This window comes from Gopherus evgoodei, unplaced genomic scaffold, assembly GCF_007399415.2.
Source record: "Gopherus evgoodei ecotype Sinaloan lineage unplaced genomic scaffold, rGopEvg1_v1.p scaffold_41_arrow_ctg1, whole genome shotgun sequence".
Lineage (NCBI taxonomy): Eukaryota > Metazoa > Chordata > Testudines > Testudinidae > Gopherus > Gopherus evgoodei.
The window spans coordinates 708,801-735,338 of NW_022060062.1; the positions used below are offsets into that span (position 1 = coordinate 708,801).

A 26,538-nucleotide genomic window follows, 5' to 3' on the forward strand; every position below is an offset into this window, starting at 1 on the left:
GTGTTGTGTATAAGTGTCTCCTATGCAACATTTTCATATGTGGTTCACAGCAGCTTCACTCACCAGTGGTTTCTCTGGTAAATGAAAGGCTGTTAAGATGAACTAAACTCGTTCTTGACTGAACCTGTTCCTTTCACATCAAAATTCTTTACTTTTCAGTAAAAAAGGCTAGAAAAAGTGTGCTTTGGCTTATCCTAGAAACTAACAAAACCAGAAATCCAAAGGGTGTATGAAAAACCACAAGGCCCACAGAACTGCCATTGCTACATGGCTTCTGTTTTTCTCCAATTCAGTAAGTTCTGCCTGTGACAGGCCACCGGCAGAAAGTCAAGAAAGTAGTACCTTTACATAGGGAAGCTTTCTAACCAGGGTACATCTACACCGAGAGAACAGAACACACGAGACTGTGAAAAGTAGTCTCTATACGAAGGTAGCTTTTAAGACAGTTTCTTTTAACTTCAGAGCCGCTCCTCAATATTTTTGTTTTCTGGTGGCATGCAAATCTTTTTATAAATCAAAAAAAAGTCACTTTACTTTCATCTTCAGGCACAGTTTCCTCTGATTTTTTAATGTAACAATATAGGTCTTTACTTCTCACGATAAGTTTCATTCATAAAAATTTAAAACAGTGTCTTCTTTTAAACAATCAAAAATAAAATAAAATAAAAATAATGGGCTTTCACAGAAAACAAAATGCATAATCTCGAACCAGTTACTGAAATGGTAGTTCCCCATGCAAACAGGGAGCAGACGAGACTTTTCTGATCTTGTGTGTCAAAGGCCGCTGATTTTGCAAAGGCTCCTCTCCTCAAAAGATATTAGTTAAATCCACAGTTGCTCTGAAGCATGACTGTGTTCAGGATCCATGTTAGTGAATGCTTCTGATTCCTCTTCGTGTCCTCTGACCATAAGGGAAAGTCGTTTTGGATGGGCTTTCGCCAGAGATGTCTTTTGTTGAATCAGATTGTAATGTCCCGTGACTCCATCATTTTGGCAAGTGTTTTCTTTACTCGCAGGGCTGTGAGCCGAGAAGCAGGGTCGTGAGCCCAACACTCTGTCATGAGTTTTTCCATTTGTCTCAGGCACTGTGGAAAGAAAAGATTAAAAAGGCTCATACTTGGGTCAGCTGGAATGTAAGACTGCTGTCCCGAAAAACTGCAGTGTATTCTAAAGGTGATGCCAGCTGCTATGCCACAAAGAAAGGTACACGCTGGATGGGATGGGACATTTTCTGTATATTGACTGCAGTTCTCAGCAGGTCATTCAATTTGAACATTTATAACAAACGGGGCTCCACATTTGGTTCAAAAATACAACAACAGAAAAGCACTTTTCCCATCTCCCTTCCCTGGATGCTAAGGAAAACCTCTCTGATAACTTCCCCTTAATGTGGGCTGCATGACCCTTGTGCAGCAGGGCTTTGGGTCTGGAATGCAACACGGACGATAGGGTAGAATTCACTCTTTCAGCCTGCAAAGTGACCCCAGGCTTCAGCACAGCCTGAGCATGGCAGCTTTTCCAGCTGCTGTCCCACTGAGTCGTCTTACAGGACTTCTCACTCACCCGACTCTATTCTATGTTACCCTTATCCCCATAGTATGAGACGATCTGGTCTATGTCTGCTGTCTGCCACAACGATTCCTTCTTTCGTGCCGGCCCACTGGGGGACAGTCACTGCTCCTGACATGGGAAAGGAGGTACAGAGTATGTGATGCACAGCTCTTCTGCCTATTCTTTGCTCCGTCACAGAGGGCCCTCGCAGGCCATCTGCACTGGGGTGAATCCTGGGATTTAAAGCACTGCAAGTCCCTGTTGCTATATTTGAAAAAAAATGGTTTTGGAAAAAACCCTTCCTGATGTTTGCATAAGGCCAGGAAGGCTTTAGCGGCCTGAGAGGGGCCCTAGATAGGAGTGTCCTGTAACCAGAGCCACCCCCTGGATAGGGTGAATCGGGGTGATGTCTGGGCCCTGCACACCCCTAGGGATGGCCCTTCTCATCACCACTCCTTGATACCACCTCCATGAACCCTCCTTCATTAATGGCAAGAACAGCGAAACAGCACAGGTCAGAAAGGTGGGTGCAGAGCATAAAAGCGCAGCAGCATTTACTAAATAACCAATGAAGCCAGATTCTTTTCTGAAAGTGTCTTAGATAAAAATGGGTTGGGAACCCATGTGGTCGCATGCACTAATTTACTAGGTTTGCTACCTGGCAGTGTAGTCCCCATCTTGGAGCTGGTGATGCCAACTGCTCGGAGAAGAGTAGCTAACTCAGCAAGCCTGCCCAGCACCTGATGGGTGGTAGCAGCCAGACTAGATTCTTTATTTCTCTGCGCTAAATCCTTTCTAACCAGCCCCACTATAACACAACTTCCCATTTGCCTGACTCCCAAGATGAAGTCCCCGTTAGGCTTTGGTCAGCAGCAGTGCGAGACAGGTGGTTCCTTCACTGTTAAACAAGTACTCAAATTTCCAGGGATGGGGGTGGGGGGGGGTGTTAACCCACACCCCACTTCTCTGACCGCTTACAACTCTTGCAGCTGAGATCTTTGATCCAACTGCCAAACGCTCAACCGAACGCTGCTATTCCCAAACCACACCTGTCTGCTACAATAACAGTACTACACTATCCCCTTCCACAAGATGAGTGACCTCCGCAGAGCGTCATTGTCAGTCGGCAAGTTTGTCTGAGGTACATCCATTATTGCTCTACTGAGCAGAAACGCCATTTTGATTCATTAGAAATTCTCAGAGGACTGAGTTCAGATCCTCCCCTCCCCTCAAACCCAGCATCCCTAAAGGAAAAACACCAGTATGCTTGGGAATGCCGTTTCCTAGAGCCCATTCTTAGGGGAAACATACACATGTGCAGGCAAAGAGATGCATCGATACCTAGAGCCCTGCAAATCCACCAGTAGCCGCTTTCGATCCGCGGACCATTTCTGCAGATAGCAGCGCAGCTGTGGCTACAAATCTGCACAGGGCTCAGACAGTCAGAGCTGGCAGGCAGCTGTGAGGAACTGTGGCAGGGACACCGGGGCTGCTTGGGCCTCAGGCCCAGGGTAAGTGGAGGCTCCTCACAGCTGCCAGCTCAGAGCTGCTGCTTGGCCATGGTAAGAGCTGGGCAGGCAGCAGTGAGGAGCCACAGCGGATCCTCCACCTGCCCTGGCCGGGGGCCCCCGAGCAGCCCCAGTGCAGCTCCACAGGTCTCCTCCCTCCCCTCGACCACGCTGGCGTTGAACCCAGGCAGGGAGCTGCAGTGGACTCTCCTCCTGCCCATGGTGCGGGGGGGGGCCACCAAGAGCAGCCCCCAGCTGTGTCTCCACCTGCCGACTCCATGCAGACACCTCACAGCTGCCAGCGCACCCCCCCTGAATTTTTGCGGATGGCAGATCGGATGCGGATACAATACAATCTCCTTTTTAAAAGGTACAGTGTAAAGGCAAGTGGACCCCAACGTAGCCCGTTAGCTGTATTTCTAAATAAGTGCACTAGGTGAGGGTTTTGGCTGTGATTCCTGGACGCTGTGGTATTGTGTACAGATGGTAAAATGAAACTTACTGGAATCATGCCCTCAGGACTGCAAGCCTGGGATTGCCCCCATCGCAACAGAACCAGGGCTCTCAGAAAAAGGGCCACTGACAATCGTAACCTGATTTAAAACAAACAGTCGTCCCCAGTACACTGCACAGCGGGTAATTTTGCAAGTAGGTTGAGCTTCTGGCCAGCCAGTCTTTAACAACAGTAATTCTGACAAGGGAAAGGGAAAACATGCATAAGAGCAGAGCTGAAACATACAGTCTGCGTGCTTTCACGATGTGATTCCGGTCGGTAGGAAAAACATAACACATCTTTCTGAAAAGACTTCAGGCCAGCTCCTCAGGGAATCAGAGCATCTACCTCAGTGGCCCTTCCGTTCTGGGGCAACATGGCAGGTGCTAAAATCGAATATAACCATCTCACTGATCCTAACAGGCACAGTGCTATGTTTGAAAATCCCACGTGTCTATTCTGGGTGAAATCACAACAGTTTTGAAGACAGATAAATGGCAATGTAATAAAACTTGCTTTATTTTAAAAGGATTTCTTACCTCGTCACTTCTCCATCTACTGGGTAATGCGGGACGAAGCTTCTTTCTACACACGATCTCCCACATGTCCTTGCAGGAGGGGTCGGTGGGCAGAAGATCATGGTATGGAAGCTGGTATTTGTCAACTATTCCTGAAAGAAACATTTTCCAGATGCATCATAACTGCAGGATAAAAATCCCAGGGGACTAAGGATGTCTGGACTATATCAACTACACGCTTTTGGACTCTACCAGTCACACTTACCTCTGTCTTGCCCAGCATAGACACTAAGGATACGTCCACACTACCCACCAGATCAGCAGGTAGCAATCAATCTATCGGGGATCGATTTATCGCATCTCGTCCAGACGTGATAAATCGATCCCCGAACGTGCTCCCGTCAACTCCGGAACTCCACCAGAGCGAGCAGCAGAAGCGGAGTCAACAGGGGAGCCGTGGCCATCAATCCTTACGGGAGGTAAGTCAATCTAAGATACGTCAACTTCAGCTACGCTTTTCTCGTAGCTAAAGTTGCATATCTTAGATCAATCCCCTCCCTCCCCCAGTGTAGACCAGGCTTAAAGAGTATTAGCCATGTGAGCTATTCTATTTTGCTTTGGAGAGGGGGTCATCTTTTTGAAGAAAATGAAGTATGCATCTGACAAAGTGGGTATTCAACCATGAAAGCATATGCGCCAATACATTTGTTAGTCTATAAGGTGCCGCAGAACTCTTTGTTGCTTTTCTGGGTTTGCGGCCTGTAATAATACCATTTGGGATCCAGATCTCACAATCTGAGCATGAGCGGATTTTGGACCTGATCCTTCAATGTGATACACATGGGTGGATTCATGGGCCTACAGAGAGCCTCAATGACTTCATATGGCATCCAACTGTAATATCGGGGCCTCATTCTGTACCTGGATAGCAGATGTCCAAGGAAAATTCAGGATGATGTTGGAATGGTGATGACTGAATAGGTGCCTCTCTTCCCTCTTACTAATTCCTGCATCCTGGCTGCATTTCTGCCTGCCATGGAAGCAACTTGTGTTTTTTTAAAGATAACAGAGAGAGAACAACAGTCAACTGCCTAATAGTTGTCTGTTTAAATCATTTGTCAACTGTAACACCTATGCAAAATCACCTCATTTTTTTTTCTGCTCAAATATCAGAGTGTTCCTACTCCAGCAGAAATGTTTACCACTCTGAGGCTATGTCTACACTACCACGGTAAGTTGAAATACACTACGCAACTCCAGCTACGTGACTAATGTAGCTGGAGTCGACGTACGTTAGGTGGAGTTACCGCGGGGTCTACACCATGGGGTGGGGGTGGGGGGCGACAGGAGAAAATCTCCCATCGACTTACTTTACTTTTCTCATCAGGGTTACGGTATAGGGGTCGCCTAGAGAGAGATCTGCAGTTGATCTGGTCGGTCTTTACTAGACCAACTAAACTGACCGCTGGTGGATTGATCTCAGAGAGTCAATCCTGGCTGCAGTGTAGACCTTCCCTGAAAAAGCCCACAAATTAGCTCCATGTTCCCACCACAGGGATGAATCATTGCATCTTTAAATAGGCTACTTAAACATAGTGTAAATCTTTGTTGTTAAACTAAGACTGAAGATGACAAGCCCTCAGTGCAAGGAAGCAGAAATGAATAGGCTCAGGACTGCCAAGGTGTCTACCCAGCTTAGTTTATTGCAACAAAATCTACTACCCAGAAAGAAAGGACGGAACTTGAAGCTTCAGATTATAAATGGAGTCACGTCCCACTTACCAACAATATGTTTGCCATTTACCTTCTGACACACATCTCCTTGCTACCTCCCAAAGGATGAGTCCAAAACTGTACATATCAGCCATGAGATATGACTGGAAGCGATTCCTATTCAACCTTTTATCCAGCACCTCAGGAGCCATATAGCGCTTTGTGCCTACCAGTTTTTTAGGTGGTACGTCCACCCCATTTTTATCACTAAAAGGAAAAGAAAAAGAAGAATCAAACATACAAAAAGTAATCTGAAAAAAAATCACCTCAGAAAACCCAACTGGATGTGGAGAAAAAACAAATTCAAACAAAAATCATTCTTGAACAAGGTCAAAAATAATGCATAATCTTAATGGAACAGTTCTTCTAGAGAAAGGTACAGACTGTGACCAGCCCCCAACTTCTTAAAAGGCTTACTTGCCTCAGGTGGTATTAAGCATTCAAATGCAGAACCACAACAGAGAGAAGACTCAATAGGGACCCTGGCAACCTTTTGGAAAATTTGTTTAGCATTAGACTTAACGCTAATGCAGGCGATACCAATCAAATCTTCATTAAATGTTGTTTTCTTAACATGTTGTTTTCAGCATACAGTAATATTCATTGGTTGTCTATTAAGGACAACTTACTGAAAATGGAATTTGTGTGCAAATACTATTAGAACTACCATTTAAATACAAAACCGCTGTTTATAAACATGCAATATATAATATACAGGTCTGTCGCATCTTACACTGGGGTTACGTTCCGCACTCAGAGCATAAAGCGAAAATCGCGTCTAGTCAAAATTACATTGAGTATAATGGCGGGCGGAATCGCCCGCACTACAAGTACGATATTAAAATTGTTATTTTTCTCTTTTTTTTGTTTTTGCCAACCGCATAAAACTGAAACTGTGCAAGTTAAATGCGCGTAAGATGTCACAGACTTGTACCTGCCCCTAGTACAGTATAAGGGTGTATCATATATATTACACCCCACAAACAATAAAGAGTCCTGTGGCACCTTATACACTAACAAACGTATTGGAGCATGAGCTTTCGTGGTGAATACCCACTTCGTCGGATGCATGTCAATGATACAAAAAGATACCGTGGTATCTCTCCGATCCCTTTCAATTAAAAAACACCCATTTTATTGCTGACATTAACAAGCCTGGGGGCAGGAAAGAATTCACCCACAAAGAAATGCACCTCATTTTACTCACCTAAACCATTTAACTGCCAAGCCTAGGTCTGCTATACAGCAGGTTCCATCCTTTTTCACTAGGATGTTCTTACTTTTCAGATCCCGGTGGGCAATAGCTGGCTTGACTTGAGTCCCGAAGATCTCCATGTGCAAGTGGCACAAGCCGCTAGCAGAAGAATAGGCCAGGTTTAGCATGGCTTTTGTATCCAAGGGAGTGGTTTTCAGATAATCATACAGGGAGCCATGCTCATGGTAGTCTGTGATAAGATACAGTTCGGTCAAAGTCCCCGTACATTTAATGTCCGCAGCAATGAACCCTATGGGGAGGGAGGAAATGTTTTCAGATTAATATTTTTTGGGGCTTTTGAACACCACACACGACTCTACATTCTCTCTCATCCACTTGTGAGTTTCAGCTACAAAGTTCAACTTCTTTATTCTATCTATATTGTATTCAGTTAGTAAGGATATGAACCATGCCTGCATCAGCACATATTAAAAATGTGGATTATACTGCATGAAAAAAGTGTGCAACAATTACTCTGAGTGATTCCAAAGCTATATTAAGACCAGTTCAAGCTAAAGGTTATCACTGGTTTCTGTCTAATCCCCAGGTTAAAGGTTAAATTGTGATCGAGGGGGACAGGGACTTCACCAAAAAAACAAAACAAAACACCCTCTCTGTCCTTTGCTTGTTCAAGGGAAGAGTCGAAGGAACCACTCAGTTAAGCAAGGTTGTCTTATCTCAGAAAAGATATACTGGCATTAGGAAAAGTTCAGAGAAGGGCAATTAAAATTATTAGGAGGTTGGAACGGGTCCCACATGAGGAGAAATTAAAGAGGCTAGGATTTTTCAGCATGGAAAAGAGGAGACTAAGGGGGATGTAACAGAGATATATAAAATTATGAGTGATGTGGAGGAAGTAGATAAGGAAAAGTTATTTACTTATTCCCATAATACAAGAGCTAGGGATCACCAAAATGAAATTAATGGGTGGCAGGTTTAAAACAAATAAAAGGAAGATGATCTTCATGCAGCACACAGTCCACCTGTGGAACTCCTTGCCTGAGGAGATTGTGAAGGCTAGGACTATAACAGGGTTTAAAAGAGAACTGGATAAATTCATGGAGGTTAAGTCCATTAATGGCTGTTAGCCAGGATGGGTAAGGAATGGGGTCCCTAGCCTCTGTTTGTCAGAGGGTGGAGATGGATGGCAGGAGAGAGATCATTTGATCATTACCTGTTAGGTTCACTCCCTCTGGGCCACCTGGCATTGGCCACTGTCAGCAGACAGGATACTGGGATGGATAGACCTTTGGTCTGACCCAGTACGGCCGTTCTTATGTTCCTATGTCTGCTCAGTTCTTGGTCACTCTAGGGACATAATTGTGTGGGGAAGGATCACACAAACATCCAGCAGCCACAAGGGAGACATACCTCCTGACGGCTCTCCCTAGCATAGCGTGGCTCCACATCACCCCCTACAGAGAGCTCTGTACAACGTGCATAACTGAGTTTTAAACAAATACCCTGAGAATGCCTTCAGTGTCTCTTCTTTTTCAGTTCCACATGGTGTCATTGTTAAATGTCAGTTCAGTGGCCTGGAGTTTGCTTTCTAAAAAAAGAACCCCAGACACCGGTGGGAAAAACAGGTGTATGGTTGTTGGGGATTACAACCTCCCAAAGCCAGTTACTCCCTATCTGCATGGAGACCCTTAAAACGATTTGCTTTTTGATATCTGCCCCATGGAGAGAAGCATATTGTGGTTAATGGCAAAGCATGGCAGGTGACAAAATGCATGAAGAAAAAGACATCAGCAAGTACAAAGTTATTAGCAAGAATAACTAAGAAACTTAAAACGGCATAATTTCTATCTTTTATTTCACTCACTCACCCAAAATGTTTTCATGCCTCAACAGGACAGTCTCGTAGATTTTAGTCTCTTTCAACCAGCTGGCCTCCTCAGTGGCGAAGAACACTTTTACAGCTACCTTTTCTTCACGCCACTTTCCCATCCAAACTTCTCCATAGCGACCTTTACCGGTCTGTTTCACCATCTCAATCTGCCTTGCTATAGTAATTTCGATCTGTTAAATCCCAAGAAATGTCGTTTAAATATACTCCACAACATGGGTTTCATCTCTCTTTGTCCATCTCCTTCTCTCATGCTAAAACATAGGAACCCTTGCACAAAGCTGGAATGCATGGGCCACAAGTCAGATATTAGGAATGGCAATATACAGAAACATGTAGGAGAACACTTCAACCCCCCTGGACACACAATAGCAGATTTAAAGGTAGCCATCCTGCAGCAAAAAAAACTTCAGGACAAGACTTCAAAGAGAAACCTCTGAGCTTCAGTTCAGTTGCAAATTTGACTCCATCAGCTCAGGATTAAACAAAGACTGTGAATGGCTAACCAACTACAAAAGCAGTTTCTCCTCCCTTGGTATTCACACCTCAACTGCTAGAAGAGGGCCTCATCCTCCCTGATTAAAATAACCTCATTATCTCTAGATGGATTCTTGCCTGCATATTTATACCCGCCTCTGGAAATTTCCATTACATGCGTCTGACAAAGTGAGTATCCACACACGAAAGCTTATGCTCCAATACTTTTTAGTCTATAAGGTGCCACAGGACTCTCTGTGTGTATCTAAATTACATTCCTTTCTTACCATAGGGAAACTAGACCCACTTCCTGTGCTCTGAGACCATTGAGTCGAGTCTTTCAGGGTTTCCCCTTGAGCAAAGTAAGTCTCATCCTGTTCAACTCCAATGCAGTAATGAGGTCTGGTGCTTGCCTTTTGTGCCTACGATTTTAGCGAAAATTAAATTAGTTGACAGTGCAATGAGGAACAGATGCTACACAGAAAACGCTACTCACATTTAATTTTTAGTCATTCAGAAGTCCCCAGCAATTACCCAAAGTACGAGCTAGTCTCATCAATGACTATTTTCTGATCTATTCGCAACATTAGAACGCTTTCGGTCTATGAAAGGGGATGACTATCATCTGCTGGGGAATCCAGCATAATTTTGCATCGCCAAGTACCAACTTTAAACCCCTAATTCAGAGAATAGTCCTAAAAACAGAGATGTAGTAAATCCCTCGCCTTTTAGTTATGAATGTTGTGGGTTTTTTATGACCAAACAAAGGTATTGTTATGAATTTACCTGTGCTTTCTGAATCTCCCTGCCTCTTTGGGTAGAGTTTGTGAATTTGTGTCAACCTTGTGTACACTGGGTTAAAAGGGTTGTGAGCTTTATTTACTATAGCGTGTCTTTGCACTATTGTTTTCTTTAATTTTCAGTGTATACTACTCTGTGTTGTTTCCCACTGGAAAGCTTTTTAGGACATACTTTCTATGAAGGATGCTATACAAAAGACCAACTATTTTATGGGACATTATATTGATGAGTTTGTGATTTTAACATTAACAAAATATACAATTTTTCCCTATAATAAAAACAATGTGTTTTTAATTGTTCCCCAATTCCCTCCCTGTTAATTTTTTTTTAATTTTACAGTTCATAAGCCGGGGTGGGGGAGGGGAAAGTGATGTTAGGAAGAAATCTGAAGCAGACAAAGTTGAAATACTTCCCACTTACCTGAAGTACCAGAATATGATGAGAAGTACCAGGAGTATATTGCAAACGATCACTGAGATCACCAAGGCCCTATGACCAATGTCTCCTTCAACACAATCTGATTTAAAAAAATCAAAAAAAGCTTTGTACAATGGCTGTGTTTTTGTCTTAGAAGCCAACGCTGCTCTCTCACACCTGAGATGTCTTTCCCATTAGGTTGGGTGTAACATGCATTCTGCCTTCCTGGGGTTAGTTTCCCATGTAAAAAGACACACAAGAATTTATAACTATATTAAGCAAGAAAATTGTTCCCTTTCTTTTCTACTGCAGCATTGCGTAATGCAGCACTTGATTTCAGACCCATTTGAGGTGTTCCTTCTTTAGCTCTCATTGAACAGGGCAAACACAGCACATGGAACAGCAATCGAGGGCCTGACTGACCCTGCAGTCTTTACTCAGTCAAAGCTCTCACTGGTAACTCTAGTGCTTGTGACTGAGTTTGTAAGGGAGTATTTAGCCCTTCATGACCAATCCACTAACCCCCACCGCCTCAAACCTGGGATTTACACTCCTGTATCTTACGTATCTTGTCAGCTGGGACACAGACTTTGTCCTGTTTGATGACTCTTTATCTTAACTAGCTTTTATTAATTTCAGAAAGCCGAGAGTCTTAACAAAAGCAATTCCTATACCCAACTGTATCTACCCCAGCACAGAAGACATATAAGGGATGTCAAATCCCTGCTAGGGCATACAGCTAAAGTCCCTAACGTTATATTTACATCAGTGTAAGGATGTCTCTCTCTCTCACAGCACTTTAGCAGGAAAAATTATTTGTTTTTTATTCTTGCAATTGTGGGAAAATGTATCACTGCAGATGAGCCATTCTTTAAAACCGCTTCAAAATGCAACATTACCAAGCAACACGTAAGATTTGTGATTATATAAAAATAACTGAAAAGTTTGAATTAATCCTTGCACGCTATACCCATTTTCTGCTCTAAAATTTAGCTGTCATCTCCAAATTTGTAGACGCATTTCAAACACACGTGTTGGACCATCGTGCATATTCTCATGCTGAAAACTGAAGAAATCCTGCACCATCTTCTTTTAAAACTGCAGAGTCTCAAAACTGTGAAACTTTAGCACATTCCCCACCTCCAGCCTGGTGTTCACTCTTAGGCAGATAAAGATGAGATTTTCTCAAGTCCTCACAATCTGATTGTCTTGCATCTTCCACACAAATGCTGAACACACAGTAAACTGTGACAATTCTAGCCTTATTGACTCACCCTGGAATAACACTATTATGTTTCAGATTTACGAGGGCAGGAGTCAGCAACCTTTCAGAAATGGTGTGCCGAGTCTTTATTTATTCACTCTAATTTAGGGTTTGCGTGCCAGTAATACATTTGAACGTTTTTAGAAGATCTTTCTATAAGTCTATAATATATAACTAAACTATTGTTGTATGTAAAGTAAATAAGGTGTTTATAATCTTTAAGAAGCTTCATTTAAAATTAAATTAAAATGCAGAGCCCCCTGGACCAGTGGCCAGGACCCGGGCAGTGTGAATATCAGCTTGTGTTTCGCCTTCGGCACATGTGCCATAGGTTGCCTACCCCTGTACTAGGGTAATGAGACAAAGAGGATCCTAGGGGAATCTTGGCTTACTGTCATGCACTTTTCTTTTAAAGATCCACTTCCCTCTCCCACCTTTGCTTCCAACTCTTTCCTTCCCTCTCCTTCCCATCATGAGCAGAGATGACCTACCATTATCTGCCTTGTGAGCACATTGGTCATGTTTTAACCTGACATTACCTGGTCCTGGAGCATTAACAATGTAAACATTCAAGCAATGGCCATCGCCTTTGAAAGGAGACACCAACACAGGGCATATCAGGAAAAAAACCTAGAGCACATCATTCTCATTGGAGCAGCAGATTTCTACCTGAACTGTCACTCTGTGTGTGCCAGGAGCTGAAATTGAGAGCCCGCTGGGGAGTCCAGTTCTCTCTGTGAAAGAGGTGGCAGCTCAGGGGGCCAAGCTTCTATTTCATGGTTTGTTAGCAGTCTGGGTCTGCCGGTCATTTCCCTCTAAAGATGTGGCTTGGAACAGTTGAAGCTGTCACTGTCTATTGGCTCAGGAGAGGTTAAACAGAGTCTGCAGACTATAGGGGGAGAATTCTTCATACTCTGGAGACTAGGAAAATACATTTGCAGCATAGCCCTTGTAGGGTACAAAGTACAAAGTAGCGTCTCTCTGTCTTTTTGGTCATATGGGGCCAACGAAGCTGGCATCTGCCACAAGGTGCGGGATGTATCAGCTAGCATTCTGATCAATGGTAGGGCAAGCCTAGATAGGTCCGAGGGGGCCAGGATATCCACTACCGGATCTACATCTACCTTGATCTCCTCCACTTGGATCGCCAGGCTCTGAGCGTCACGCTTAAGTAGCTGCTGAAGCACCTGGTTGTCCTCTAGGGCTGGTGCCACTGACGTTGCCACAAGTGCCTCATCTGGCGAGGAAGAGGAGATGACCACCTGCAAAGGACCTTCCTCTGTACCCTCAGCCTCTGCAGGGCTCTGCAGCACACAGTACTCTGGTTATGTGGCTGGTGCAGATGTAGGATGCGGCACCGTGGCCGGTACCAGGGTCAACGCCAAACGACGAGGCGTGCTGGGCGGTGCCTGTGGCATCGGAAACATGGTCCCTGTCGGTGCTAGTATCTGATTAGGCGATGCCGGAGACCGACACAGACCTGGAGCACAGACCATGCACATGTCCCAGGGACTGACGGTAGGCCCAGGGAGTCCAGAACAGCCACTGGGACGGCAGTTGCCACTATTGCTGCCACTATGCCGGGTAAGGTCATTAGCTTGCCTGAGAAGCCGAACTCCTGTTCCTCCATCTACTGGAGCGGTAGGATTCCGCCTTTGAGTCCGAGGTCTCCAAATAGGAGGACCGAGGGGGAACAGTAACCACTGTCACCGGGGAGTGGTGTCATGAGGCCAGGGAGTGCTCTCTCTGTGCCGGTGCTGCCGGAGCGGCACAAGGTGGGAACTGGGGCAACATCCTGGCCTGCTTGCCCCTTGATTGAATTGGGGGTAGGGCCGTGTCTAGCAGCTCTTTCCACAGGCGTGGGGAGGCCGGCCCTGGGAGGCTTAATAAGTCAGAGGCCACCTCGAACGCCTCCGGCGTCAATTTGGGATGCACATTCTCACTGAGGTCCGGGGATCTAGACCGGTCCGGACTCGACAGCACCCCCACCGGAGCAGCAGTCAACGGGACCTTGGGAGGGTCCGGTTGTGGCTCGGCTTGTCCCACCGCAGTCGTGGATGCCGCTGGCCTTTTAAGGTCCTGGTGGGGTGATTGGTCCGTCACCGGCCTCTTCTTTTTCACAGGCACTGGAGATGGTGATCGGTGCCACACGGAGGCCGATTTTCTATGTCCCGATTCTCTCCGATGCTGGGACTTAGAGATCTTAGACTGGGCCTCCTGTTTCGTTAGCGGTGCCAGAGCACTGTGCACCAAGGATGAGGTGCTGGGGGCCGGATTGGCAGGCTTAGGGTCCGAGTGTGGCTGTAAAGCCGCCTCCATCAGGAGCACTCTGAGTCTCTGCTCTCTGTCCTTAAGAGTCCTGGGACTAAATCCCCTGCAGATACCGCACCGGTCTCTTTGGTGGCTCTCCCCGAGGCACCTCAAGCAGGATGAGTGCAGGTCACTCTTCGGCATAAACTTCACGCAGTCCATGCAGAGTTTAAACTCTGGGGACCCGGGCATGCCCTAGTGGGGCGACGAATATGTTGGGGGGGAAGCCCCCAACAACTATTAACTATCTAGAACTAACACTAACTCTAAACTATGAGAGAGGAAACAACTATATACACTTAAACGAGACACTGCTAGGCTTGCTGCAAGAGCAAGTGAAGTTCCAGCTAGCTGTCACCGGCGGTAAGAAGGTGGAGGGTCGGCGGGCCCCTATATAGGGCACCATGGAGGCTATGCCAATGTCTATAAATGTCGTGCTTACCCAGGAACTGCTGTATTTAAAAAAAAACAAATATTGTACAACTTCTAACCCAAACTGGACATGCTTTTGTGCAGAGTGTTACTGTATTATTTGTTCTATAGCTCTGAAACACAGAGGTCATGGCGACGCCTAGACCTTATTCTCAGAGGGCCAGAATATCAGCGGCTATAAATCGTCATTAGTTCCATTGGCTTCAGTGGCACTACACTGATTTATAGCAGCTGAAGATCTGGTCCCAAGCGTCATTCAGAAACTGTTGTATAGCTACAAACTACAATCTTTTGAGACGACTGAGGGCATTTGTGACGAAGTGGGAATGTTCTTGCTGTATTATGGGAATGCTGAGTGAGGAGTATTGACCTGGGAATGTTGCAAGGGTGTTTTGCTGGGACTGGCTGCATTGGGGAAGGGAGGACACCTGAACATGTAACATGAGAACCCAGGAGGGGGCTTGGAGGCCAGGTGACACCTCTTCCCAGGAACCTGGACAAAGGACACAAAGGCTGGGGGAGGAGTTGGGGAGAGGCTGAGTGAGAGGCTGGAGGGAGTTTCAGTTTGGAGCTGGCTGGGAAATGGAGAGGGGCGCCCGACAGGGCTTGGGCTTCCCACCGGGGCTGTGATCTCCCTGGGGCCCCAGATGGACCTAACTAAAGGGGGTCCTGTTGTCTGTACCGGCAAGACCTGTTTTGGACTGCGTTCCTGTTGTCTAAATAAACCTTCTGTGTTACTGGCTGGCTGAGTGTCCCGGTGAATCGCAGGAAGTGGGGGGTGCAGAGCCTGGTCTCCCCACATACTCTGTGACACCATTCATGATTGTTATTCTATATTTGTATGGCATGAGCACCCAGAGGCCTCGGAAAGTCACCTCCGCTGCCCCGCTAAGCACTGTACAAAGTAAGAGATAGTCCCTGCCCCAGCCCAAGCTAGACTGTGAGCTCTTTGGAGCAGAAACCAATCTTTTACTACGCCCAGTGCCTAGGGCAATGGGTCTCTGATCCTTGACTGATGCCTGTAGGCATGATGGGAATACAAACAGAGGTAAACACCAGCAACAACCAAGACGATACTGTTTCTGAATATTACCAGAACAGCTACACGATACAAAAAAAAGTTGTTTTTCCATGCAGGTCGTCTAATTTTCTTTTCTTTTCTAGGAGAAGCACATGGACCTACTGATTTAAGGCTATATTTTCTTCTTCCTCTTACCGCTATTTCTCAGAGGTGGCAGCGCTGGGTGAAGGTTTTCATTGCAGAAATCTTTGTCTCTGCAGCACGCAATAGAAAGAGTTCTTCTCTCATGTATTATGAGCATATCCTGCAACAGAGAAAGTCACAGAGAACTGTGAGAGCAACTTGGTTCTTTTAAACAGACACTGTTGTTTGGGCGCTGGAGAAGGAGACAGACCTGACATGGGAAACAGCATCACACCTCCCAGAGCAAAGCAGACAGAATTTTGCCCCAAGGCCAAGATTTCCAGAAACAGATGCCTAACGTCAGGCGTGAATTCAGAGACTTTAGGATGTTCAGCATTTTGGAAAATCTGGCTACTTATTTAGTAAGCAGTTAGAAGCCTCATTTTAGACTCCTATTTTTGAAAATCTTGGCTTTAGTGCATGATTCCCTTCATGTAGGGGCATCCTCAGATGGCTTAAAGCCAACATAGTCAACTCTGTCATCTATTCCCCCCAGCAAAATAGATTTGTGAAGGGCATGAAGAGGGAGCAGGAGGGGACAGAACACAGTGCACTATACTTTGGAGATATTTACTGGAATAATGGATCCTAGGAGTTTATTACAAGCAGGTGCAAATAAGAGCAACCCTTAGCCTGCTCTAACTTGAACCAATAGCTGGTTGTCCCCCTGGACAGGCACAGATATAGGTGTGGGAGCTGAAAGATTACTTAAGGATACATCTACACTGCAAAAAAACAAACAAAGAAAATGCGGCAGCCCAGTCTCAGAGCCCAGGTCGACTGACTTGGGCTCACACTAGAGCACTGCAGATGTTTCTGCTTGGGCTGAAGCCTATGCTCTGAAACCCAGCAAGGGGTAGAGTGTCAAAGCCTGGACTCCAGCCTGAGCAGGAGTGTCTACACTGCTATTCTTACCATGTACCCTTATTCAAAAGCCGGTAGCAAGAGCCCAAGTCAGTTGACCCAGGCTCTGAGGATCGCTGCCATGGGCGTGGTCTTTTATCGTTTTATTTTGCAGTGTAGAGGTACTCAGAGTCATCTTCATTCCACCGGCTGTTCTGCCTCTACCGTCATGCTGAGGTCTGCACGGAACAGCTGGGGACTTAACCCCGAGTGATTTCTCTGTGTTAAACATGGAAGCCCAAAAGAGAATTGCTACATAGGGTGAGAAGCTGGTGGCAGTACCTGAAATGGACACACATTTCTCTCCCTGGAACAAGAAAACCTTCATAAAGGTGGATCCCCAAATGTACCAGGTGGACTGTCTACACCTACAGGACTTACGTTACACATCAGTGATACGCAACAACTCCGCATGTGAAAACAGCAACTTTTTTATGGCTACGCAGCACACAGCAGTTTGGGAAAGGAAGGGAAGAATGTCTTACCTAATTCAAGCTGCAGGGGGAATTTAGAGATTCAGAATGGAATTACCAGAGTGGTAGTTTCACCAGAAGAGCAGGGGCTAACATTAGTGAACTAGCAATATGGTGTGCCTGAAGAAGTAGCAAGAGTTTTGGGGAGCAGACTCCATTTCCTCAGCATTCCGTGCAGAGAGCACATTCCCCACATGACCAAAATTCAAAGCAGCAGATGTGTGCATTCATCCTGATCACACTGTTGCTGGATGAAAACTATCACAATAGCCAGACCAAACCTTGATCATAACTGTTTTCTTACCCGGCATTGGATGTCTAAGCCTTCAAAGTGTAGGCATCCTGAGGCAATTGTATGTCCTCCAGAGTCTTCATCTTCTACTGTGGTGAAACAGTAGCCATCAGTCCTGAAGATTGGAAAGAGCAAAGCAGAGTTAGTTTTTTTTTAAAATGAGAGATTTGCTATTGGACATGCAGTGCCCCACAAACAAACCGTTGATAAATCAACACACTTTGAACAGCAATGTAACAAAATGCCTATAACTAAACAATTATCACGTTTAAAATCTTATTTATTTAGGCAGTGTTATTTCAACGTACAAAACAAACAAATGCTTATCCTAGGCTCCTGGCACGCATACACTGCTGGATTTAATTTTAACTAAGACAGACGTCAAACACAAACTGATCACTTTTCTTCATAAAGAAGCCAGGCCACAAAGCTGACATTGTCACACAAACCCCTAACCCCCGTAATTAAAAATCTTCACCCAAGGCCCGTCCCCTTTGTACAAATGTCTATCCCAGTGGCTCTGAATCCATGGCCTGCAGGCCGCTTGCGCCCAATCAGCGCACAGCTGCGGCCCGTGTGATATCCTCAGGGCCATAGAGATAGAGTAATATATTGTGTGGATATGGCCCACATAACGCATGGAGAGTTGCATATGCAGCCCACAGTGGTAAACAGGTTGGGAACCATTGGTCTCTCCTAATCGATGGGTCTCCAGTGATGCAAAGCCTATCTTAGGAAAAGCATCAATGCTAAAGCAGGCCCACTTGTGTGTGCACACACTGTACAGAAGCAGACCTGAAGAGGCCACCGTCACTGAGCTAATGACCATGAAACACTATTAAGAGTGATAGTGGTCCTCCTTACTTTAACCATATTGCAAACTGCAACACTGTTGCGTCCAAATTCTTGACTTATCAATATCCTTCATAACTGCTTACCTGGGTTATAAGCCTAAAGTGATCCATTATACTTCCGTTTACAAGAACATGTACAACAGAGGACAAGTGTACTAACAGATGGCGAGATGGTGCTGGTGACAAATGTCCTTCCCTAATGAAGGTCAAATGCATGAATGTTATCAGGGAAACAAAAAGAGCGCCTGCATCCGAGTGAAAATCTTCTCTGCTCATTTCTCATCACTTTCTGGGGACTCAACACCCTATCAACATGAATGAAAATTGTCCTGATCATAAGAAATAAAACAAATAATAAAAAAGAAATAGCCCCTTATCCTCAAACAATCAAGTCCTAGAGCAATATAAAGTTTTATTAACCTCATATTTTCTTTTGAATATTTATGTTTATTAGATATTTTCTTAACAAAAGAACAAATGAACAAGGACAATAAAAGAGAAACAGACAGAGGAAGTAACTAAATGGTTTTACAAGACTTATATAAACTGGAATTTCAGATAATTATTTTTTTTACTTGAAAGAAAGGAAAACCCAACAAAACAAACAAACAAAACCACAAATGCCAATAAAGACGTTGTAGGGAAAGAGGAACATCCTGTTACACACTGAAGGCATAAACACAATTTGGAAATATTAGCTGTGGCACAGAAGGACGCCGGATAGGAAAACACCAAACATTTGCTGTGGCACGTTTTTAAATTAACTGTGTGAAATCTAGTCAGAGTAAGGTTGTTTCACAGTTATTTTCAACAACAGGACAAGGTACTAACTTCTGGATTTGAATAGTAACCAGTTGCACACTACAGATCACTTTCTCACAAAAGCACACAATTTACTTTTATACTACTTAGATGTGGTGCATGAGTAAAGTAAGGAAGACAACAACCCTTTTGGGTAACAACTCCCATGACTTCATTACTCAGTCTCAGGATAGGAATGACAGGATTGCCAAGAAAAGAGACTGAAAAGAATCCATTAGCGTACAATATTATATTATACTACATTTTCTTTGTTTACATGGTGCCTTAGATTCAAAGCAATGAGTAAATGTAACTCAGGGACACAGTAACGAAACAGTGAACTGCAATCAACTGAAAAAGAAAAGAAGTCAACAATTGATGTTCTCTAATAAAGTCAATATACACAAGGAGGAGAAAGAAAAGAATCATATCATTAGAAAAGGTGCTATGAAGAAGGGAAAGAGAAGACTCAGGAAGTTTTGGCATTCCACTGACTTTCAACACGACATAGACTCATAAATCAGTTTTGAAAATGGGACATAGGCTCCTAAGTCACTTAAGTGCTTGTGAAAATTTTACTTCTGGTGTAAAATGACAAAGCAAGTTAGATCATGGAAAGCAGAGGGGGAGAGAGCTCAAAAACTTTGAGGGATAGAGGAAATGATTCTTTTCAGAGACAGCAATAGAAGAATGTCGCACAATCTTCAGCCCATGATACAATGAATGAAGAATGTGGAACGAAATTAAAAGGGGAACGTTTTATATAGGAAAAATGAGATTTGAGAGGGAGAATTTTCAGTGTAAAAGTTACCTTCACCCCTTGGAAAGCCACCCAGAGATCTGGGCAAGAGAATAGAAGAGAGAGTGTCTCCTAGAACCCCTGGAAGAGCTCTGTTGTGCTGGTGGGGAACAGATCCTCAAAGGGTGACTATAACACACTCTACATACAGAGGAGTGCATAGCACACTCCAGTTGCACTGTTCAGCCGTGTCAGAAACTAAAATCTTTCCATCATTAAAAACAATCTGAACAAGCATGCAGCACATCTATTATGCTGTAGTTCACTGCATATTACATGTAAGCATGCGTGTATAAGACAGAATGATGAATACGGGGGTCCCCTATATACACTGGGGTTGTGTTCTTGAAAAGGACGGTGGACACCGAAACGACGTATACCGGTGAATTTTTCCCCATAAGAAATAATGGAATAAGAGCTGGATGTGTTCACAACTTCACCACACTCGCCTATGACAACGCTCTTTTCACCTGAACAGTGTTACCTTTTTACACTGATGGCTTATACAGCACACATTTTACACACAAAAACATTGAACAAAAGAATGTAGATTCCCGCTAACACTGTTCAAACACACAGAACATTTTAACACAGTAAATACAGTACAGTGATACAGGATACAACAATGCCAATTTTGCTAAACTTAGCTAGGGGTGGCGGCTGGGTATTCTTGGGCTGGCTTTTCGGTTGCAGAAGTCTTAAAAAAGGATTTTGTCGATGTCTGCTCTCCTTCATGACCCTTTGAATGATAGATCTCCCTGTAGCAGGCCACTGTATCACAGAGCCCTGGAGACTTTGGCAGACCGTAAAATGAAAAGGATCACCCCTCTGTATGATTTCCGTCATCTCACCCAGCAATCTAAAGAAATGGGAGAGATACTTTGTCATTAGACTCCTGGCTTCCTGCCCTATGTCACCCTCATCATCGTCCTTGCTTTCTTCAGATATCCGTTGTTGGTCCAGCTCAATCAGTTCCTCATTTGTCAGTTGCTCAGCGTGAAACTCCAACAACTCCTGTAAATCATCTTCCTCCACCTCCTCAAAGTCAATATCCTTCCCCAACTTGACAATTCCTTGCTCGAAAGCAGAAATGGCATCAAACTCTATGAAGCTGTGGACAGCATCTAGCACTGCACAGCGCAAAACACCATTCATACATTGCGAAGTGACTTCTTCCCATGACGGATCAATGTTTTCCACGCTGTTCATGATGTTGTAGGACTTCCAGAGCTCCTCTACACTGGGCTTTCCTTCACCTGCCGACTCCTTAATCAGCATGGAGAATGTCCTCCGTAGGTAATAAGCCTTGAAAGTGGCCAGCACACCCTGGTCCATAGGCTGCAGCAACAATGAGGTGTTGTGCGGCAAAAATAGGACATTGACCTTTGGGCAGAGGTCTTCATAGTCCAGTTCATGGACACTTGTGTTATCCAGCAGAAAGAGAATCTTTAAGGCCAAATTTTCTTTCTGACAATAAGCCTTAAATTCAGGGATGGCATGGTCTACAAACCACTCATGGAAAATACTGCATGTCATCCAGGCCTTTCTGTTCGACTTCCAAATTACAGGGAGATGAGACTTGACGTAGCCCCTCATTACTCTTGGGTTTTCATTGTGGTCGACAAGCAGTATCAGCCTACTCATCACTGGCAATTAGGGTTTGGACTTTCTGCCTTTCCCCAGACCTGCTCCACTTAGGTATTTTTGTCTCTAGCTCCCTGCAACCAGGCCCTTCTCCCTCTACAAGCAGAGGAAGACTGTTTCCTCTGCCCCTGGCTTCTCTGCCTTTATATGGCCAGCTGAGTCTGTTTGGGGAATGGCTCCAGCTGCAGCCACTTCCCTCAATCAGCCCAGCCTAAAAACTGCTTTCTCCAGCCACAGCCCCCTCCAAGGGCTGTTTCTAACCCTTCAGGGCAGGAGCGGAGATCCCCCCCCGCTACAAGGAGAAACATCGTTTATAGAGAAGCAGAATGAAAGTTCCTGCTTGTTTTAAGGCACTGCAATGTGCAAACATCAATTCAGACTACAGTGAAGGATGAAAATGGTTAAAGGTTCTATGGTGTGAGGATCCCAAAGTAAAAGGAGTTCCAGTTTAGCAGGGTAGGCTCGGCCAAGTCTTTTGAGAACTGACTACAATACAGTCAGCTGACTGGTGACCTCACAATCTCTCTCAGTGCTATCCCCTTCATCTTGGTATCCTTCCATCCAGAGCTGAAGAAAAGCTCTGTGTAGCTTAAAAGCCTATCTCTTTCACCAATGGCAGTTGGTCCAGTAGGAGATTTTACCTCACCCACCTCGTCTCTCTAATTTCGCTCACTCACTCCTTCCCACCTTCAGTAGCTGGGCACCCTTCACAATACAGAGGTCCCTTTGCATTTCTCTGCCTTAATTCTGAATTATGTTCAGAAGATTTTAGAAAGAAAAAAAATATTAAAAAGTAACTGGACTCTGCAAATATAAGGAAAATCGGGGTCACTTGGAGCTCAGACATAGATTCTACAATGATGGGAGGTGTACAAATATTAAATCGTTATCCTTGAAAAGAGTCCTTGTACATTATATTTGGTAAGAGGCCCCTTTGAATTATATCTTTACTTTATTGCTGATAAATCATAAGGTATCTTTACAAAGAAATATAGTATAAGAAGTATGGTACAAACTTCCATTTTCTAGCTACTGGCTTAGCAATTTCTTCTTTTATGCCGCTGCTCAGTGTGAAATGAACAAAGATTACTGTGTTCAGATGACATAGGAAAGGGCAACTGGTGGGGGAAAATGAAAGCGTTTCAGGGGTCGAAGGGTTGTGCTGGGCTGGAGGGAGAATAAGGTTTTGTGAGGTAAACTCCAGTTTAAACTAAACATCTGACACCTTAATTAAAACTGGAAATAAAGCTCCAGAGAGGTGTGACTCCAGTAAGGATGATTTTGCGACAGGTGTTTAACAACGGGAGACTCGGGTTAACAGAACATAAATTTAACATTAATTTCCCCTCTCGTTCGGGCTGACATGACATCGTATTCTGGTATTTCACTTTTTTTTTAACTGTTTGTAAGTGGTTACTTTAAGTACACATAGCTGAAAACAGCTAGAGGTTATGATGTAAAACTAAAGGGATGTTTTAAAAGTGTGACATCGAAGGACTCTGAATAAATCCTGATGTTTCTCTGTGGGACTTGTGCTCCTGGCTACACTGAAAACGTCCATCGGCACAGCTGTGTCTCTCCAAGGTGTGAAAATATCACATCCTGAGAGATATAGTTCTGATGACCTAACCCCTGGTGGAGACAGTGCTAGGTCAACAGAAGGAACGATTCGTCCATCGACTTAGCAATCACCTCTCGCAGATGAGGTAGATTAACTACAGGGCCAGGAGAACCTCACTTCCTATTGCTGTAGTGAGAGTCTAGACTGCAGCACTGCAACTGCAGCACTTTAAATGTAGCTATCGCCGTAGGCTGGTCTACACTAGAAAATTACACAAGTTTAACTATGTTGCTCAGGAGTGTAATAAATTCACACCTCTGAGCTGTGTTGTTAAGCCGACCCAAGTCTCCGCATAGACAGCACTAGGTCGATGGAAGAAATCTCCTGTTGATCTAGCCGCTGCCTCTCAGGGAAGTTGGTTACCTATAGTGACAGGAGGACCTAGGTAGTGCCTATTCTGAGATGTGACAGTGGCACATCTGCTGCCACTGTAGTGCTTTAAGTATAGACAAACCCTCAGAAACTTCACATTACACTGCTAATGAGGTGTTAGTTTGGTGGCAGGATCTGCTTCTAGCTCCTGGGGATGCTTCCACCAGCTAACTGAATGTTTCCGAAGCGGACACCTTTGTGTTTTCTTATTTTCTAATCAGCTGCAACTTTTTAGTTACTGCTTCACAAGTGCTCTGCTGTGAAAGCTGGTATGTGTAAAAACAATGGCTCTCCTTAGACATGACCAGGAAATGACTGATTCCCACAGCAGAGAACCTGCAAACTCATAGTCATGTGTGGAGTTTTAAACCTTAAAAACAAAAGACCACGCAATAGCGGTTAACTGCTGCTCCTAGACAGAGCGCTAGGACTTGGAAGAAGAGTGGAAAGTGGGACAGAAAAATACTATCCAAGGCTTTTATCAAAGCTTTGGCACTTTTAAATCTGACAAGTCTTGAAATTGCAGGCTGTGCAGGATAGCGTTGAACTGAGAAGCAACTGGTTTGTTTTTTTTTAAAACCCTCCAAATCTCTATCAATATCTTGAACAATCTTGGAGATTCCTTTCATCCTGTTCTTTTATAACACTTTGCCTTGAAAAGTAGTCCAGTAGTATTAAAATATCAGACTCCCTGTAACCTCCACAGATTGAACTGCATACCCAGCTGGAATGTCCGGTCACAGTAATATATCTGTGTCCCAGTTCTAGAGTTCTTGCATATCTAATACTCCACTGGACTCTGATGAAAGCCTAAAAGCTGTAGGGACTTAACATTAAATAGCAAAATCTTCAGTATTCCACATTCCTTACAGAAGCAGAACTCAGAGTTCCTCACATACGGGGAAAAGAGAACAACAGAGTTGAGATTCACCACACCAATCTGACAGCAGCATTTTCCCCTCATGTTGCTACAAGAGAGGCTAACCACATATACATCCTGGGTTAGATTGTGCCATTATTTACCCGCTAACCACCACTAACTCTCCAAAGAGGCAAAGCATTACACTACTGCAGGAGAAGCACAATTTCTTTAACGCTGGTCCTTATGCACAGGGGAAGAGCAATTTGTGCCATCCATCCATAAGCTATGGCTTGTTCTTTTTGATAACCTATTTGTAGTTCAACTCTGTTTCATATGCAAATTATTAAGACAAGTATTGGCCTAAATGTTCAACCTTGAATGCATCAAGTTAAGCCCCTAAAAATCTGTATTTAGGCACCTAAATAAAAATGGTCTGATTTATAGAGCACCCACCACACATTTCATTTGATACAGATTGTACTAAAGGTGCCTAAAGCGATTTAGATGCCGAACTTGATGCACCCAAGTTTTAAAAGGTTGATTATTGTGCATAACCTTCCCCCACAGAATATCTGAAATAGTAGTTGTCCCATCAACCTGCAGGTACTGTTGACCGAGTCCGCTCTACAGTGGCGATTACAGCGACACCACATTGGCTTCTGGGTAGGAGCAGGTACCGTACTCTCACCATTGGCTACAAAAGAAAGAAAAAATGTAAGTTTCCAGGTGGGAGGGGGACGTGCAAGACTCTGAACTAGTCTCATTTTTTTTTTTTTACTCTCAAAACTTTCAGACAGTTCTTTGTTTTGTGCTGGATATTAAAGCACAGTTTTAAGTTGAAAGGTGACTCTAAATATGTAATTGTGGGGTTTTACGTTTATTGCGCCTCAATGTTTCCATATCAAATTTTCTAATTGTATAAATTTTCTAGCAGCCATCCACACAACCTCAAGTGGGAGCTGAAAATAGGGTGACCAGACAACAAATGTGAAAAATTGGGACAGGAGGTGGGGGGTAATAGGAGCCTATACAAGAAAAAGACCCAAAAATCAGCACTGTCCCTATAAAACCAGAACATCTGGTCACCCTAGCTGAGAATCAAATGGTCCCCCTCCCTCCGCTTTCGATGCATCATTACCAGTACCAGATTCTGTAAAACAAATTCTGTACTTGGTTACACCTTTGCAAACGTGGCTTCATACTTAACCCTCAGTTGTACCTGTGCAGCCCCACTACCTTCAATTTAAAAAAAAACAAACTGTTAAAAACAACTTATTTTTGTCACCAAAAGCAAGGAACTATTACTTTAAATATACATAGTGTAGTCTACTAAGCAAGGAAGTGCCAGGTTTTATGTAGTAACTACAGAGTAGGAATGTACTTTAGGATGAACAATTGCAAGCCTTATGGAGGTTATTAATCCCTTCTCAAACCAGCAAGCATGAGGTGATTTAGGGCTCTGTCTTTTTTGGGGGAGGCAGGGGGTTCAAAGAATTCTCTGCCTCAGCATGTTAATGGCAAGAATGTGATCAGGATAGAATGGGATGGCAGAGGCTGAAGGAGTAAAAGGCTAGAGGGACAGGAACCATAGGGCTGTTTCCCCCTATTAGGCCCAGTCTCCTCATGGGACTCACAGGGTGCTTTTGGGTTTCAGACTGGGTCACTCTCTACACCTGGATAAACTCTGCACACAGAGCTTAGCTTTTCCATCTCAAGGAAACCTGTCCAGATAACAGCTACAAAGGCTGTACAAGCTTTAGTGTTCTCCTCATTCATTGAGTGACACAAATAAACACAGTCTTCAGCAAACTATGAAAAAAGGTTCTGAGCTCATAAGCTTTGATAAAAGTGTGACCTGATGGTGAAATGCCTGAGAACCACTGATCTACAGAGAAAACTTGGATTTGAGGAGATCATAGCCCTCCCATTCCAATTTCACCTCCATGGACCATGGCAGAAAATATCAAACTATCCCTATCAGGAAAAACATTTGAATACAACCAGCAATGTAATGCATGTGAAAGAGAAAGAAAAGCCCATGGAATGTACAGTCAAAGACCCATGG

The 26,538-nt window shown here is 44.2% G+C and overlaps 1 protein-coding gene across 1 annotated transcript; it reads right to left on the reverse strand.

Annotated features, from left to right (window-relative positions):
- Positions 1 to 959: 959 nt before the first annotated feature.
- Positions 960 to 26,425, reverse strand: LOC115642538 (bone morphogenetic protein receptor type-1B-like). Its single transcript, XM_030546163.1, is given in 13 exon segments — positions 960 to 1,085; positions 4,092 to 4,222; positions 5,875 to 6,050; positions 7,051 to 7,348; positions 8,928 to 9,120; positions 9,454 to 9,456; positions 9,712 to 9,833; positions 9,836 to 9,846; positions 10,646 to 10,742; positions 15,865 to 15,973; positions 17,533 to 17,635; positions 25,071 to 25,167; positions 26,413 to 26,425. Coding segments are annotated over 13 exon segments (1,479 nt in total).
- Positions 26,426 to 26,538: the final 113 nt, after the last annotated feature.